The following is a 17,487-nucleotide window of genomic DNA, read 5'->3' as shown; positions in this document are numbered from 1 at the left end:
GTGGAAGGTGGTGGAATTGGAAGCTCTATTGTTGCGAAGGTTAAGATGATTGAATTTTTTCCAACGAAGATGTCCTACAGTGCCAGTCAAAAAGTTGTGAGAAAGATCCAAATACGTCAATGAGAGGGAGTGTTGGCAAGGCTTGTTAGGGAAGTCTCTAACCTAGGAAACACACATGGCTGACTTCTTGGGATTGTGTGTGTTGAAGGTTGTATAATTAATTTTGGTTAACATACCTTTATCATTTTGCAAGTAGAATTGTACAGATAGTGGATTCGTATTAATCATTCTTCTGAGCAAAAGCAAGAATCTCGTTTGCAGTTGAGTTGCATGAAGTGTTTGTAATGTTTAGGGTAATATTATGGCTGCATTAGCGCAAAAAACAACCAGAGCCAAAAGGAAAGATAAAGATAACCCAATATTGTATTGGTGTAAGTAAGAGAAGAGAGCTTCTGAAGAGAGACACATGGCTTTTTGTACGACCTAGCTAGCTCCGCTTATATTCTTGTAATGACGAGTGAAAGCTGGTATTGAGTTAAATAATCAACTACTAAAAGTCTTATTTGAGATCGTCTGCCACAAAACAACATATGATTCGTAAGCATGTTCATTGGATTTTCCTACAAGGGAACATGAGCATTTGTTGATATGATACAAAAAATACCGTCAACAAAAGGATCAAAATTGGATGATTATTTTGAATTCGGCTTTTGAGAAACTTTTCATCTAAGAAGACCTTTTCCTATTGTGAGCTGATAATATACTAAAGAGTGATACTATTTCCATCCTCTATTCTATTTCCTCACCCACCTTATTCTCAAAATTTTAAAGGAAAATTTACCCCTATGTAAAATGATTTTTAAGAGCACTTCCACCCCTATAGGCAAGGGCAAGGCAAAAGCTGTCACTATTTATGTGAATAGTGGCAGCCCTTGCATATTTTGTTTCCATCCCTATGGGCAAGGGCAATGACAATTACTATTCATTTTAATTTATTTTCTATTTTTTATACTTAAACGATTAATTTTGATTAGATTTTCGGTTGCCACGTGTCACTATTTATTATAAAATTCTCATCTCAAATTTCAAATTAAATTTTCAGATAAGATTTTCGGTTGCCACGTGTCCATATTTATTATAACATTTAGATCTCAAATTTCAGATAAGATTTTTGGTTGCCATGTGTCGATATTTATTATAAAATTATAATATCAGATTTCATATAAGATTTTCACCCTCTAAAATTGCGCCACGTGTCATCTCTATCTTCTAAATCTCTCTATAAAACTACACCCTCAACTCAGACCTTTCACACCATATCCTCTCTATCCTTTCATTTATCAGATTTTACAAAATGCATTCTACTCTCAATGTCTAACCTGAGGAGGGTGTTGGAGAGGCAAGAGCGAGAAGATGAAGAAATCAGGTGCAGACATGTTGAAGAAGATCGTGAGTTGGATGAAGAGGACGATGAAGTTGTTTTTAGGGGTGGGTATGCTCAATCAATCAAGGCAATACCACCATGGTCGTGTCTCGAATGTGGACAAATATAGGCACTCTCGAGGTAAGAATCTCTTGGAAGATTACGTTATCCCAAATTCGTTGTATTTTATTTCTTATTTTCGAAGGAGAAATAGAATGCAACCCCATTTGTTCAAAAAAATCATGCATGATGTTTGCAATTACGACACATACTTTGTTCAGAAGTACAATGCTATTGGGGTTTTCAGTCTTCTTCCAAAGCAAAAACTTATAGATGCTTTACGGATGCTTGCGTATGGGGCATCTGCAAACCAAGTGGATGATGTTAGAAATGTGCCCTAAGAGCCAATACATTTGATGTAATCTCCTTAGAATACATTTCGTATATGATATATAAAAGGGCAAACTAATTTGTTATCTTTTACATCGTGTAAAGAAACAAATGTCCAGGGTATGCTAAATAAGAGATAAAGTAATCTAAAGAAGATTAGATTCAGGAGACCTTTAATCTCTAATTATAGCATCCCAAAATGTTCCTAATCATAGGTTATCAAATGGACATTGATAAACCGTCAAGATTAGCACATATTATGTATGCTCAATTGGGAGGATGGTTAGTCTCAAACCATTTGTGTAGTTGACACTAATACGAGTATGTGGGTGCTCATTAGTGAATGAGTACACTGAACGCGATCAACCGTAGTTCTCGTATGGAGTATTTATCTATATGTCAAACGAGAACTCATAGTTGCAATAATGCAAATTAGTCCTTAGACCTGAGGCATCATGGTTGTCTTGTGATGCGTTATTGATCTTTGATAGCTCTTAAAGGCAAGCCGTAAAAGATTTGTCTTAAGTGTTGTTGGGATCTCTTAATTCATCATAGGGGCATGTGAATGTACAATAAGGAATCTCTACTTTCGATAAAGAAGGAGAATGTTTCAAGCTGTGATTCAGTAAATCTTTGGCCAAAGTATTTTGAGCTTGATTTAGAAAGTTGTTCTTAATCACGTTCTTTTGAATCACATGAGGTTATAAATCATATTAGGGGTTTGACATAATCAATCCGTACCCTAATAATATGATTTGAAACATTGTATAAGAGAAGGACCGTATTGCATTGCAATTCCAACTGAATAGGTTCTTCATCTATTCTGGTTAGCTTGGGTAGCCTTGATATATTGCTAGATGTCACTCTTGGCTTGTGGAAGTCCTAGGATTGATTGTGATCGATCCAAATAAAGGAAGAATTAAAAAGGGGTTTTAATTCCAGTTGGTTAGAAAGAGTTCTAATATTTTCCCACTGCCTTGCTAATTAGAACCTAATGGATCGCACACCTTAAATAGTTAACTTTGAGTAATACAAATGAGAATGAGGAAATCAATTTGATTAATTTGATGTGGATGATTTACTACGTGTAAAAACGTATTTGGGCTAAGTAATAGTTAACGGAAAGCCCAAATGGTTGGGTATCAAGCCCAAGGGCTTAAGACACCTAAATATTATGGTTTAAGTGTCATAAGGCCCAATTTTGGAAGCCCAATGGGGTTTGGCCGAAAATGCTTAAGTGAATGTGTATGGGAATTGTTTCCATAAGCTCATTAACACACAAACACAATCCAACATCAACCAAATGGGTTTGGGAGATCAAAGAGAGATAAAAGAGAGTTTTCAAGAGTGAAACACTTTCATCTTTCAAAGTGGTTTAGATTGAAACCAATCTTGAGAATCTTGCACTAGCATCCAAGTATTCTCAAGATACTTATTCTCATCTCAAGGTTCCATTGGTGTGGAGACTTAGAGGCCATATACTTTTGTGGCTCACATGGAGGAGAAAGATCAAGGAGCAAAGATCAAAGATCAAAGAGGAGATCAACAAAGAGGAAATCATCAAGAGAAGACCAAACACAAATTGGTTCATATAATTGCTTCAAGGGTAATTAGATCTTATCCTTTCTCTTGAATTTTCATTTATGAAAAACATATCAATGTTCATGGCTTAAGATACTTGGAAGAAGTTTTGTTTTTGAATTTAAACAACCACCTTAGACTTCTGCTGCAGTTAATTTGATTAAATGCATGTTTAATATTCAAATGAACTTTGGAAAAATGTTTTGAAATTCCTACAGATGAGATTACTAAGACGGAGAAATCAACTATCCTAGAGTGCTTGGTCAGATTCAGTGATGCAATAGAAATTCTCTACACGAGGGATTACCTCCGCAAACCTACGCCTAGGGACCTCCAAAGGCTTCTACAAAAAGCCAAGGCTCGAGATTTTCCAGGCATGATTGGAAGCATCGATTGCATACACTGGCAGTGGAAGAATTACCTAACTGCTTGACAAGGAGATTATGGGAATAGGAAGGACAAAAAAAGTATCATTCTGTAGGCCGTTGCATCATTTGATACTTGGTTTTGGCATGCCTTTTTCAGAGTTGCGGGATCTCAAAACAACGTTAATGTGAGTGGTCAATCCCCGGTATTCAACGATGTGTTGAGAGGTGATTCCCCCCATATTACGTATCAAATCAACAATACCGTATACTCGGGTGGGTACTACCTAGCTGACAGAATTTATCCGAGGTGGACGACATTCATCAAAACAATTCCGAATCCCCAATTGAAGAAGGAAAAAAGCTTTATTGCCTTTCAAGAGGGTTATAGGAAATATGTTGAAATGTGTTTTGGTATCCTGCAAGCTCGTTTGGCAATTATTAGGGGTGCTGCTCGTATGTTTGATGAAGAGGTGCTTCAGAGCATTATGATGACTTGCATCATCTTCCATTACATGATTGCGGAGGATGAGTATGATTATGATGGCCCTGAGATGTTCGAACCCGATCCCATGAACATGACATTGACAAGAATTTATGAACGGCCCGTGGGAGCAAATGGACAACCACTGGAGCACGAACCGTTGGTTAGGAATGGTCGTTACAACAACCATATGATTGACCGTTATATGGAAATACAATCTTCTTATGTTCACGAGAGACGTCAAGTTGACTTGATCGAACACTTATGGGTGATGAAAGGCAATCACGGTGGATGAAGTCAAGTTTAATGCTTTGTTTTTAATAACAGATTGTTTTAAATTATGCTTTTTTTAAAATATGGTTTGTTTTAAATTATTCTTTTTTTTAATTATGCTTTGTTTTGTGTGTAGTTTGTAATGAATTAAGGTTTGTTTTGATATATGAAATGTTTTTAAATAGCTATATTATTTAATGCTTTCTTTATTCAATAAAAGAGAAACAATACAACAAATTAATACATATGGCAACTCTTTCAATACAACCTAATGGTTTTGATCATTTAACCAATCCGTGTTACTAGGTCCATCGTCATGGAAAAACTTTCTTATCATAACATCCCTTCGTTTTAGCTTCTAATAGGACTTTGTTCAGGAGACATATGCCTTGTATCCACGAGCATGATTTTCATATCTTTGTCCTCCATCTCTTGTTGTTGTGCCTGCTGCCTTTATGTTGCATATGCTTCTTATCGTGCCTTGTCAGCTTCATCTCTTTTCAAGTCTTTCTCAATTCTCAGTGCGCCATTGATAGCAATTTGCTCCAAAATTTTTGCACATTCAGTCTTCGAAGTGCTCCCTCTCTTAGCCTTTGCCATTTTTCTCCCAATAGGCCTCGGCGCACGTTGGATTGGTGAGTCTTGATCCATTGTGGAGTCCAATGGCGAATCCAATGCTGGTGAATCGTGGAGCGGCTTCTCATTCAACACAACCGTCGGACCCGTGGAAATAATTTTGAATCTTGAACAATTTTTCACAACGTCCCAACATTGGTTATTGATGAAACTTTTTTTGCCTTAGCCAAGGACACTGAACCACATTTGTGCTTGAATAATCTATTAAAAAAATAAAATTGGAAATACAAGAAAATATAAAAAATTGTGAATTAAGTAAATTGTTGGCCATGTGAATTAAGTAAAATAATACTAAAAACAAAGAGGGCCAGCAGATATTAAGCAGCCCAATACCCCCTCCCCAAATTTGTTTCAAATATCATTTCACCCAAATAAACCTATCCGTACAGACTCCTCCCAAGCCTAACCCTCCACACCAAAACCACCACCACCACCCACACACCAACCGCCTCCCCAACCACCGGCGACCACTGAATCCTGTCAGTAGTAACTCTCCCAATTTGTTTTGGAATTTTGATGTCTCCCTCAAATTTCAAAGTAATGTTGATTTTTTCATTAATTATGAATTATAATCTTATAGTTTCATTTTCACGAGATTCTTTTGTCTAAATTATTTTTTTGACATTTTATACGTTGACTCCTAAAACAAAATTTCTGGATCCGCCACTAAGTGTGATTATTTTTTAATCTCGGTTTAGCATGGTTAAAAGCATAACTCATTGTACTAGTTCTTGTGCTTGAGCTGCTGGACTTGGTTGTCCTTTGGGCAATTGTTTTTCTTTCTTTTGAATGCAGAAATTGGGTTTTTTTTTTTTTTTCTTTTTTAGTTGAAGTTCTAATTGGAATGGGAAGTACCTTTACTTTTGTGAATTTAGTAACATTTGGTTTTTTAGTTTTTCATTTTTTTAATTCAAGTTTTAACTTTAATTCGAGGCATGGATAGCAACAATGGTACTTCAATTATGCTAACTGTGAGATACCCATGTGTTGACATACGTTATAATTTGTTCAGAACAAAAAAAAAAAGAAAGAAAGAGAAATACGTTAATTTGTAGTTTTCCTTTTGGAATTCTCGATTGTGCCCTTCATTTGGTTGCTTAGAGGTTTGAGGCAAATATTTGTTTTGTGGGTCTTTTTCTTTTGGGAGCTTTAGTAATATACCCAAAATAGGAGCTGAAATTATAAAAAAACTCTACATGGAATGCACTTTAGAAACATACCCAAAAACCATTTACTACATACAAAATGAGTGTTGAATTTCCTATAAATTACATGACTGCCACTAACTAACTTAAAAGAAGCCCAATACAAAAAACACAAAAAAAAACCCAAAACAAGCCCAACCCAGATTTTTTTTTTTAAAACCCAAACTTAAGTATTAAAAAAAAACACGAAAACCAAGGGCATGTCTCCACGACCCTTCCTTTTCCACCAAATCTCTGCAAACCATGTCTACATTGTTAATACCATGTCATAGAAGTACATTGTTAATACCATGTCATACAGATACATTGTTAATACCATTTCATAGAAAAACATTGTTAATACCATTTCTTACAAAAAGAAAAAACATTGTTAATACCATTTCTTACAAAAAGAAAAAACATTGTTAATACCATTTCATACCAAAAAAAACATTGTTAATAACATTTCATACAAAAAAACATTGTTAATACCATTTCATACATAAAAACATTGTTAATACCATTTCATACATAAAAACATTGTTAATACCATTTCATACAAAAAATATTGTTAATAACATTTCATACAAAAAACCCAAAAACGCCCAGCAAGACATCTGATATCCTTTGCAGAAACCACCTCCAATTGTCTACAGTTTCACCAGGTACAATCGCAAAGGCAAAAGGAAATACATCTACAAGAAAAAAAGTACACTGTTAATACTGGGTCATAGAACTATATTCCTAGTAAAAATCACATCCTGCATATCATAAACTTCAAGTGCACAGCTATATATAGAGAAAAATATAAAGCATGTTTTGTTACTGAAAATCTGTTAATAGTATCTCATAGAAGTACACTATTAATACTATGTCATAGAAATCAATTCAGTTGCAGGGTATGAACAGTATAACAACTGTTCATACCACTTACTGGAAGTTAACAACTACATCATTTCATTTGCATAATAGGTACAATAAAAGTTTACAACTTCATACCACTCAAAATCAACTACATCATTTCATTTGCATAATTGATTGATCATTCATCACTCCACATACCATAAACATTGAATCGGAGTGGCTCCCACACATACTTCTCATGATCATTGTGCTTGGTTGTAACAATGACCTTATCTGCAACAAGATAAGCACCAGCAGCCAAGGCTTCCATTAATTCCTTGGTGCCACCCTTGCAATGGTACCAAGGTTGTTCACCAAATCTAACAACAAGAAATAAGAACAAAATAATTAAGCATAATAGAATAATTGGAACAACACAGATAACAATCATAAGCCCAAAGCGCATAACTGATAAGGTGAAATAGTATATAGAATTTGAATAGTCTGCTATTTCACTACAAACTACAAGGATAATATGAAACCATTCACTCTCCGCGTCAAAATTTCAATAGATATATGCTGAACCAATAAGAGAATAACATAGATTTTCTAAATTGAACTAAGAAATCCATATTCATATTCATAATTCAAATGACCACCAAAGATTTAAGACACTATGGTCAGATATAATATATGCTGACTTAAATAAGGGGAATATATATCGATAGAGAAAGAGACGGAGAAAGTACGCGTATATGATAATGCAAATTACATCATTGCTATGTCAGCTTCTCATTTATGACAAACGTTTGTTGTAGAAATGGAAGACTATAAAATATGAAACTAGCATATGTGTGAAATATGGAGATAATCAAGCAGAGCAAACATATCCTCAACCAGTTAGAAAATTAAGAATAGTAAGGTTCAAGCCATCACATACAAGGCACCACAAACGGAAAGGTAATATTGTGTTTGTAAGTACATTGAGAGAACAAGTCAGACAATATGAAAGCCCTCTAGTGGAATATATATATATAAATGTAAAATTCAAACTTCCAGGATATCATACCGAAAATAGTCAATTTGATCATCCAAGAAATTAATATAGATCTTTGCAGTCATCAAATAAGTTCATGTGTATAACAGATTATAGAAACTTATTGCTTCAAATGAGAAATTGTTTTGGTTTCAAAACGCAGAAAACAATTCCTTATAGCTAAATCTTACAGCCAAATCAAAATGACTAGTGCTACTACATCAAACATGAAACAAGTGAGCCAGCCTCACACACTTGGGTACAAGCTCCTTCAAGGATTAAACTGAACAACAACTACAGATGAGAGACAACAACGCATGAATTTTCTACCAACACATATGACCAATTCAAAATCAACCAACACCAGATAGCAAACTAAAATTCGAAAAACACCTATAAATTATTTTTTTATATATCCATTTTCCACATTTAAACCAGAGATAGAGAAAAAGAGAAAACACAAGCTGTAACCTCCGTTACCACCACTGCTGCTTCCACAAGACTGGGCCTCGTTGATGGTGATGTTACGACCGTCGAGGTTCTGGTCGTTCATGCCTTCGATCGCGTCCCTCATGGCCTTCTCGTTGCTGAAGGTGCCGAAGCCGAAGCCCCTGGATCTCCCAGTCTCACGGTCATTGATGATCTGGAAACACAAAAAGAAACCAAATCTAATCAGATCCGTCCATCAAAACCAAAACGCCGGAGTATAATCAAACAAATACACAATAATAAACAAAAATGAAAAGGAATCGATCGATCTTCAATCTTTGGGAGAGAAAGATCAAGTAACATAGAGAAACAGAAGATCAAGTCACAGAGAGAGAACCTGCGTCAAACGGCCCTTCAATTCGATGATCTCACCGAACGGAGAAAAGGCCCTCTCCAGCGCATCATTGTCGGTGGTCCAGGCGAGCCCTCCGACGAAGCTTAGAATGATGAGGTTGAACAAAAACTGAGCTGGAAGAACAAAAATTGAAAATTGAGGTTGAAGATGAAGATGAGAGACTGGAGGTCGTGAAATGAGTTCTGATCTGGTGTTGATTAGAACTCTTATTTTATGTTAAAAGGGTAATAAAAGTATTTCATCTTAATAATTAAATTAAAAAATATACAGCTGTCGATTTTTGGGTTTATTTTGGGTGTGTTTATATACATTAAATAGTATATGGTATTTTTATAATTTTATGTCTAGGAATGGGTATTTCACTAAATTTCTATTTTCTTTTTTCGTTTGAAAAGTTTGTGTTTTGTTTTTTCTTTTGGGTTCCTGAAAATGTAAGGAGTGCATGCCAATAATTATTATTTTTTGTAGGATCATGAGAAATTACTCCACTTTGACAAAAGTAGACTGGAGTGCAAGATATCATGCATATTACTTGAATTCATGCACATAATTACAATATTCACAAGAAATAATACAATATGAAACAACGTATACTTTTGGATCGGATTCTTCACGCAGCCGGATGTGTAATTTTCACAATTTTACCCCATCGTGTTTTTCCGATCACTTTCATAAGCCCATTCGATCTTCCGTTGGAGAGTACAAGATATCCCACAGATATTCCAATTACCAACCCAGATGCATACCCCATCAACACTACCTTCCAATCAAATCCCTTTACATTATCCAAATCATCTTCTTGTTGTAATGATGGCGGTGATGGATGTGGAACACATGTTTTGGCAAGTGGAAATCCACATAATCCAATATTTCCACTGTACGAACTATTTTCAAATGTATTAAATTGCTTGCCAGTAGGTATAGGCCCCACAAGTTGGTTTTTCGAAACATTGAACTTTCCAAGTGACGTCAAATTTGTCAATTGCTTCGGAATCTCACCAACAAGCGCATTTGAAGAGAGATCTAACCATTCAAGATTGCTCAAATCGCCAAACGAGTGTGGAATTGTACCTGTAAGCTCATTATGTGAAAAGTTAAGCCCCTTCAATGACTTAAGTTTGCTTATCACGTTTGGAATTTCTCCACTAAAACCGTTGTTTGAGAAATCGATAGTAGTGAAGAAAGTCTGGATCTTCAACATTTCAATTTCGATGCCTTTAATTGCTACGACCACAGTGTCCTCACAATATTGTTCTCCCATATATTTCAGTTCCTGTTTTTGTAAGTTTATCATGGCTGTCAAATGCTCAAAATATTTTGTTGGCAAAAGACCACTAAATTGATTATTGGAGAGGTCCATGATGCGCAAGTTTTGGAATGGAAATCTAGTTTTCGGATTACCTATTCCACCATGAAATTTGTTCGACCTCAACATAAGAACTTGCAACTTTGGATGAGATTCCAGCCAATTGGGACATGTGTCATGAATTTTATTTTTTGCAACGTCTAGAATTTCCAACTCTCTACATGTGAGCAAAGACAACGGCAATGGCCCTTCCAACTGGTTTCCATTAAGGTTAAGATTCCTCAAAACGTTCCGCGTAGAAAAGGTATTAGGAATGATGCCATCAAATTTATTCTTCCTTAGATCCAAAACGGAGAGCCTACTGAAGTTCCCTATGCATTGAGGAATTTTACCACTCAATCTGTTATAAGACAAATCAAGTATTTCAAGGAAACTCAGGCTGCAAATAATTGGAGGAATCTCTCCAATTAATTGGTTGTTTGATATGGTAAAGTAAAATGTGGAAGGTGGTGGAATTGGAAGCTTTCCTTGGAGTGAATTGTTGCGAAGGTCAAGATATTGAAGGTTTTTCCACTGAAGTTCTACAGTACCCGTCAAAAAGTTGTGAGAAAGATCTAAATACGTCAATGACTCTTTCCCCACATCCAACAACCATTTGGGAAGGTTGGCTTGAATTCGGTTGTGGGAAAGGTATAAAGCTTCCAAGTTTTGTGAGGCTCTTAGAAAGTATGGGAACTCACTTATGTTACAAAACGACAAATCTAGTGTCCTAAGTTCAAGCCAGGTGTTGTTACTCAAATCGTTGAAACTCAAGGATAGATGGTTAGAGGAAAGATTAAGCCTAACAAGACTCTGGAGTTTTGAAAACTTTTCGAACTCCACTGTTCCACTCAAGTTATTGGATGATAGATCAAGCCATCCAAGGTTCACTAGCTCATAGATTGATCTTGGAATCAGGCCATGCAACTTGTTATAACTTAAATCAAGCCGTGACAAAGAACGAGATTGGAATTCAAAGATATTACCGCTGAGTTGGTTTCTTCCGAGGTCTAACTCCTCCAATGATGGCAAGCTTCCTAACCAAGATGGCAACGTTCCGTTGAGTGAGTTGTCATATAAAGTGAGCTTGGTTAGGTGTCGAGGAATAGGTCCCACCAGTTGCCTTTTTGAAAATTCATATAAAGAAGAGATCCCTGTTGAGTTGTGCACAACTTCTGGAAACTGACCCACAAAATTGTTGCCACTAAGATCCAAGTCCTTGAGTCTCTCAAGGTTTAGAAGCGACCATGGAATATGGCCACCAAAACCGTTATATGAGAGGTCTAACATCATGATTTGTGTGAGGTTACCAAGCGATGCAAGATATGATCCTACAAAAGTGCAATTTCTGAGAAACAAATATCTCAAAGACTTGAAGTTTCTGGTGAGATGATGCCAATCTATTGAGATTCTAGTATGAGAGAGGTCTAAGCTTTCGAGTGGACTGCTCCAGTTAGACTTGGGGAAATAACCTGTGAGGTTATAGTTTGAACCTAAATCCACTTGTCGAAGGTTTGGTGGGTGGAAAATGCTCTCTGGGAATTTTCCTTGCAAGTGGCAATGAAAGAGTATAAGAGTTGTCAGCGAAGAAGACAGATTGTTGAAGGAATCAGGTACAACTGATGACATATCAACTGCAGCCAGATCAAGCTCCCTAAGATTGGTTAGGTTTTGAACAATTCTGTTCAAGCTAAGAGTATCTAGTGTCACAGGAGCTTGGGAGAGATTGAGTGAAACCAAGTTGGAAAGGTGGGAAATTTCTGAAGGGATTGGGCCACTGAAATTGGAGTCAGAGAGGTCAAGGTGAGTCATACTTACAAAGCCACCAAACTTGGAGGAAATTGGGGAACCTCGGAAATCATTTCTTGAGAGGTCTAGCCGCCTGAGATGGCGAAGAAAGAACAAGCTGTTGTTGGAATGGATATTGCCTTGAAGCCCACCAAAATGAAGGTTGAGATTGATCACATGACCAGTCATCTTTTCACAAGTGACTCCACTCCATGCGCAACAATCCTTGCCTTTCTGCCAAGAAATTGTCCTATTAGAATATAAGGAAAGAGTATGAATAGAAAAGGCCTTCTTGAATTGAAGCAAAGCGGAGCTATCATCAGGATGACATAAATGCCGTGAAGAAAGAGAAGAGGAGGTGGAAGCAATAGATGATGATGAACAAGTAGAGTTGAATTGAAAAGTAGTAAAGAGCAGGAAGAGGAGGCACAACCAACCCATCTTTCCTTCAAAATCTAAAGATAATTTTGTGAGCAACTCTATAATGGAGACGTTGATATTTATAACGAGTTTCGTCAACAGTGATTTATCCGTAATGTCAGATATTTGATGCAAAATCATCAGCAATCAAGCAATCATCTGTTGACATCGAGGGTGAATTATCTTTTGGAAAATTTTGCAAACAAGGCTTTGATTTGATATTTGGTCTTTGGTCTTGGTAGGTATGACTCCTGCGTGTTAAAATGGTTGTCACATTTAATCTCCAACGTCAAAAGTTGTCCTTAACGCTGATTCACAATCTGTGATTGAACTTTGAGAGCAAAGTCATATACATAGGACAATTAACAATTGTAAAAGGGAACTAGATTTTTATTTAAGGCCACAACAGAAGTCCAGCCGGTATGACGATAAGGTTGTCCTCCTGCCTGCGTCATAAGTTTCCGCAGATAATTTTTTTTTTTTGGTAAATACTACGAGGTGTCTTCATACTCGAAAAGATGAGATTAATTTCCTCTCGTCGTTCAGCTTGCCCCTGACCACAAAGTGCTCCCAACTGATTTTTAAGCCTTGCCAGTAAAGCATCAGGCAGCGGGAGATGATAGTTTGATAATCTCACCACATCTTGTGGTTACAAATGATTTTTTTCACTTGAGACGATTCAGTATCTATATTCTGTTGACAAGACATGATGAACGCCTGAGATGATTCTTTCCTGCGTCTATTCATCGAATTGGAAAAAGTCACCACTAAGTTTTGCTTGTCTTTTCACTGTCTGTCGCTACCCTCATGCATTTGGTAGGTATCACTCTCAACTATTTTTGATCGACTCGGGGAAAAAGGAAACAGCTTTAACTTTATGAAAGGTGCAACTTTAACTTTATGACTTGCCATGTTTACAATACTCTAGCGTGCCTTCCCTATTCCTAAACATGGGCTCCTCTCAAGTACCTGCATATAAATAAAACAAAGGAAAGATTATAATAAAAACTTTGAAGAAACACTAGTCTAAAATAACAATGGATGTACACTTATCACATATTACTTAATTTGGTAGAGATTTAATTCTTATATTTCCCTCTTTAAATCCAATTCAACAATTTGCTTTTAAAATTCAATTCATCTCACCTGCTACTTTCAAAAATAGCTAAAATTTACCCTTCACTTTCAAAAATGTCAATTTTTATATAATCTTTCAAATATAGCCAAAAACTCACATAAATAGACACAAATGCCCTAAAAAATTAAAACCCACATAAACTTAAAAAGCAAAACCCTACCACACAAAGTTTGGAATCGCACGCACGTCTATAGCCTTTGGTCGAACTACTGTTGAGCATGGTTTGAACATTGTTTTCTCAATGTATATTATATTATTTATTATGTTGGTTTACCTTTCAGGATAATGTCTCGTTCGACAATTTTGATTAACTACGATGGAAGTGGGTTAACTCAACGTACAAAAATTGTAAAACTAAAGGACTACTATTTCTGATAAAATTACGATAGAGGAGCTTCGGAATAAGGTATATGACATTATAAATGTGGACCGAAATGAGTATGAGATAACTATGAAGGTCATATACGATGCAATGAAAAGTGCATGGCCTGCAAAAATAGTTAATGATGATGACATGAGAGCTTTTATTTTTGAAAGTCTTTCAAGGACTTACAAGATTCCATTGTGCCTTACATTGAAGTGTAAAATATTTTCCTATGGAAGTGGAAGCAATCAACCAATGCCGTATGAGATAGAATTGGGTGGTACCTAATGACGTATGAGATAGAATTGTCCTACCACCAATTACACGAAAATGGTAGAGCAGGCGCAAGGAAAAGAGAATCCCATTACGAGGAGAAGAACCATCAACTCGTAAGTGTTCAAGATGTGGTTCAACTAGCCATTATCGACAAACTTGCGAGAATTCGATTGCAATTCATCCTACCTCGTAGAAAGGGTGTAATATTTTACTATTTAAATTTATAAATAAAATCTCTACCAAATTAAGTAATATGTGATAAATGCACATCCATTGTATCTTTAGACTAGTGTTTATTCAAAGTTTTTATTATAATCTTTCCTATGTTTTATTTTGGGAGCTGATTTCCACACTTCTTTTTTCTCTACTTACACTTCCTTTTGCTTTTTAATACTTTTTATTTAATTTTGTTCTTTCTCTTTCCTATTCTATCCTTACGCTACATTAATTTCTTTTTTCATTCACTTTTATATTATTTCTTTTTCTTTATACTTAATTTTCCAACTTACACTCCATTTTCAGTATTAAAGGGGAAAAAAAACTTAATTTCTTACTCGATTAAAAGAAAAAAAAAATGTACTGAAAATGGAGTGCAAGTTAGAAAATTAAGTATAAAGAAAAAGAACTAATATAAAAGTGAAGGAAAAGGGAAATTAATGTAGGATAAGGAGAGAATAGGAAAGAGAAAGAACAAAATTGATTAAAAAGTATTAAAAAGAAAAAATGAGTGTAAGTGGAAAAAAGAAGAGTGGGGAAATCATATCCCTTTATTTATATGCAGGTACTTGAGAGGAGCCCGTGTTCAGGAATTTGGCTAATGAAGGGAAGGCACGCTAGAGTGTGATAAACATGGCAAGTCATAAAGTTAAAGTTGCACCTTTTATAAAGTTTAAGTTGCGCCTTTCATAATCATAAAGTTAAAGCTGTTTCCTTTTTACCCGAGGCGATCAAAAATAGTTGAGAGTCATGCCTACCAAATGCATAAGGGTAGCGACAGACAGTGAAAAGACAAGCAAAATTTAGTGGTGATTTTCCAATTAGATGAATAGACGCAAGAAAGAACCATCTCAGGTGTTCATCATGTCTTGTCAATAGAATGTAGATACTGAATCGTCTCAAGTGAAAAAATCATTTGTAACCACAAGGTGTGGTGGGTTTATCAAACTACCACCTCTAGCTGTTTGATGCTTCATTGGCAAGGCTTAAAAACCAATTAAGAGCACTTTGTGGTCAAGGGCAAGCCGAATGACGAGAAGGGATTAATCCCACCCTTTCGGGTATGGGGACACCTCATGGTATTTACCAAAAAAAAAATAAAAATCATCTTCGGAAACTTATGACGTAGGCAGGAAGACAACCTTATCGTCACACCGGCTGGACTTTTGTTGTGGCCTTGAATAAAAATCTAGTTCCCTTGAGAGGCAGTTTTTATAAATTTAAAAAAACAAAACAAAACAAAACAAAAGCCACAATTTACCCCCACTTAAAAAAATGTCAGTTTTTATAAAATCTTCCAAATATAGTTAAAAATTCACCCTAATAGACACAAATGCCCTTAAAAATTAAAACCCACATAAACTTAAAAAGTTCCATTATATTTTGAGTCCCAGTTATTCATATATACTTGGTATCTGACTAAAGATCGAGACTTTGAAGAAAATTGATGCGTGAACGGTGAACTTGTAGGTGCCCAACAAAACCATCGTCTCATAGGTGCCCATCCTCTCTCATTGAGTTCAGTCCCACGTTTGCCAAATAAGAAGAACATGGAAACTCATTTGCTAAGCAAAGTAATGCTAAAAAAACAATATTGCTGAGTATGCGGCACTCAAATGGCGTTAGCTATAGATTAAGGTCTTCAGAAAACCGTTGCGATAAAAGAAAGCTCATGTACAAATGGGATTTTGAAAGAAAGCTCATGTGCAAACCAGCTATAGATTAAGATCTTCAGAAAACCATTGCGATAAAAGGCATTGGCTTTGCATGGACCATGGCTACTATAATTCTTGCTTTTCCCTTTTCCAATAATCAATTCAAAGACTTTATCCTCACATGGGCCAAACCAAAATTTATATCATCTCAAATCTACAAAAATTGTGAGGGAAAACATGCTTTAGTTGCCCATCCAACCTTCAAAGTCCACACAAATGGGTCTTATAGCACTCTGAAACATCTATTAACAGTAGGTAGCACTCTGGAACATCTTTTATGGCGTCTTATAGAACTCTGAAACATCTATTAACAGTCAACTCCTACCCTCTATCAACATCAACTAAGGATACAATTTCCAGCATACTTTATTCCTCATCTTCAAAAGTTTACATCAGAAAGTTAAAAAAAAATTATAAAATTAAATATTCTAAATGTCTTCCTCAGCTTGCAAGCTCTTCAAGCTCTACATGAGGCACCTCATCTACATCCAAGTAGATTCACGTTTTGTTTTTTTTGTTTTTTTTTTTGGTCGGAAGATGAACTTCATTTCAAGACCTCACCCAAAACAGGGAGGGCACTGTGACAACAAACAAAGCAACGTAGTAAGGAAGCCAAAGAAGCTATCTAATATGTACTATCAAATAAACATGAACAAACAGACTGTCCCAGATAATGATATCAACATATAAACAAAATTGGCTGGAGAGGCGAAAAGAAGGGATATATATACCCATGTTTATAGGTTCGAAACATGGTTGGTTGTTTTTGGAAAAATTCAAAGGCACCACGACAACGTTATTTTTCTACAATCCTTACTGCAACAGGATTATAGAGCTGCCTCCACTACATCTGAATAGGAAGACACATGCATGTGTAATAACCTTCACAACCAGTCCAACTTCTCCTAATTGTGTTATCTTTGTCCTATGCAAGCCTTATGGTCAAGCAAGCGAAGCGCGCACCATAATAAGCACATGCAACCTCAAAGATAGAAGATGGAGAATTCATGAAATTGATCCTTGTTGTTATGGTAGTGTAATGGACGTCACCTACACCGATGAAGTTTTCTATTGTGTTTTTATGTCAGGTCTGTCGTTAATGGTGGGTAAGTTGGATATAGAACTTGAAGATTGGGTGATGGTGGATTGTTCTACCTCCTTAGGGA

At 36.0% G+C, this 17,487-nt stretch overlaps 2 protein-coding genes across 2 annotated transcripts; one reads left to right on the top strand and one right to left on the bottom strand.

Annotated features, from left to right (window-relative positions):
• The first annotated feature begins 1,370 nt into the window (after positions 1–1,370).
• Positions 1,371–4,538, top strand: LOC110758298 (uncharacterized). The gene is made up of 2 exons (XM_021960123.2): positions 1,371–1,492; positions 3,920–4,538. The coding sequence occupies exons 1-2, from the start codon at positions 1,371–1,373 to the stop codon at positions 4,536–4,538; spliced, it is 741 nt and encodes a 246-aa protein (XP_021815815.2).
• A 4,900-nt stretch (positions 4,539–9,438) lies between these two features.
• LOC110758267 (receptor-like protein 6) lies at positions 9,439–12,712 on the bottom strand. The gene has a single exon (XM_021960078.2). It carries the CDS (start codon positions 12,631–12,633, stop codon positions 9,670–9,672), a length of 2,964 nt encoding a protein of 987 aa, XP_021815770.2. The 5' UTR covers positions 12,634–12,712; the 3' UTR covers positions 9,439–9,669.
• Between the last annotated feature and the right edge of the window lie 4,775 nt (positions 12,713–17,487).

This window comes from Prunus avium, chromosome 4, assembly GCF_965620075.1.
Source record: "Prunus avium chromosome 4, drPruAviu1.hap1.1, whole genome shotgun sequence".
Taxonomy (NCBI): Eukaryota; Viridiplantae; Streptophyta; class Magnoliopsida; order Rosales; family Rosaceae; genus Prunus; species Prunus avium.
The sequence above is the reverse complement of the archived record's forward strand: the minus strand, read 5'-3'. Positions and strand labels throughout refer to the sequence as shown.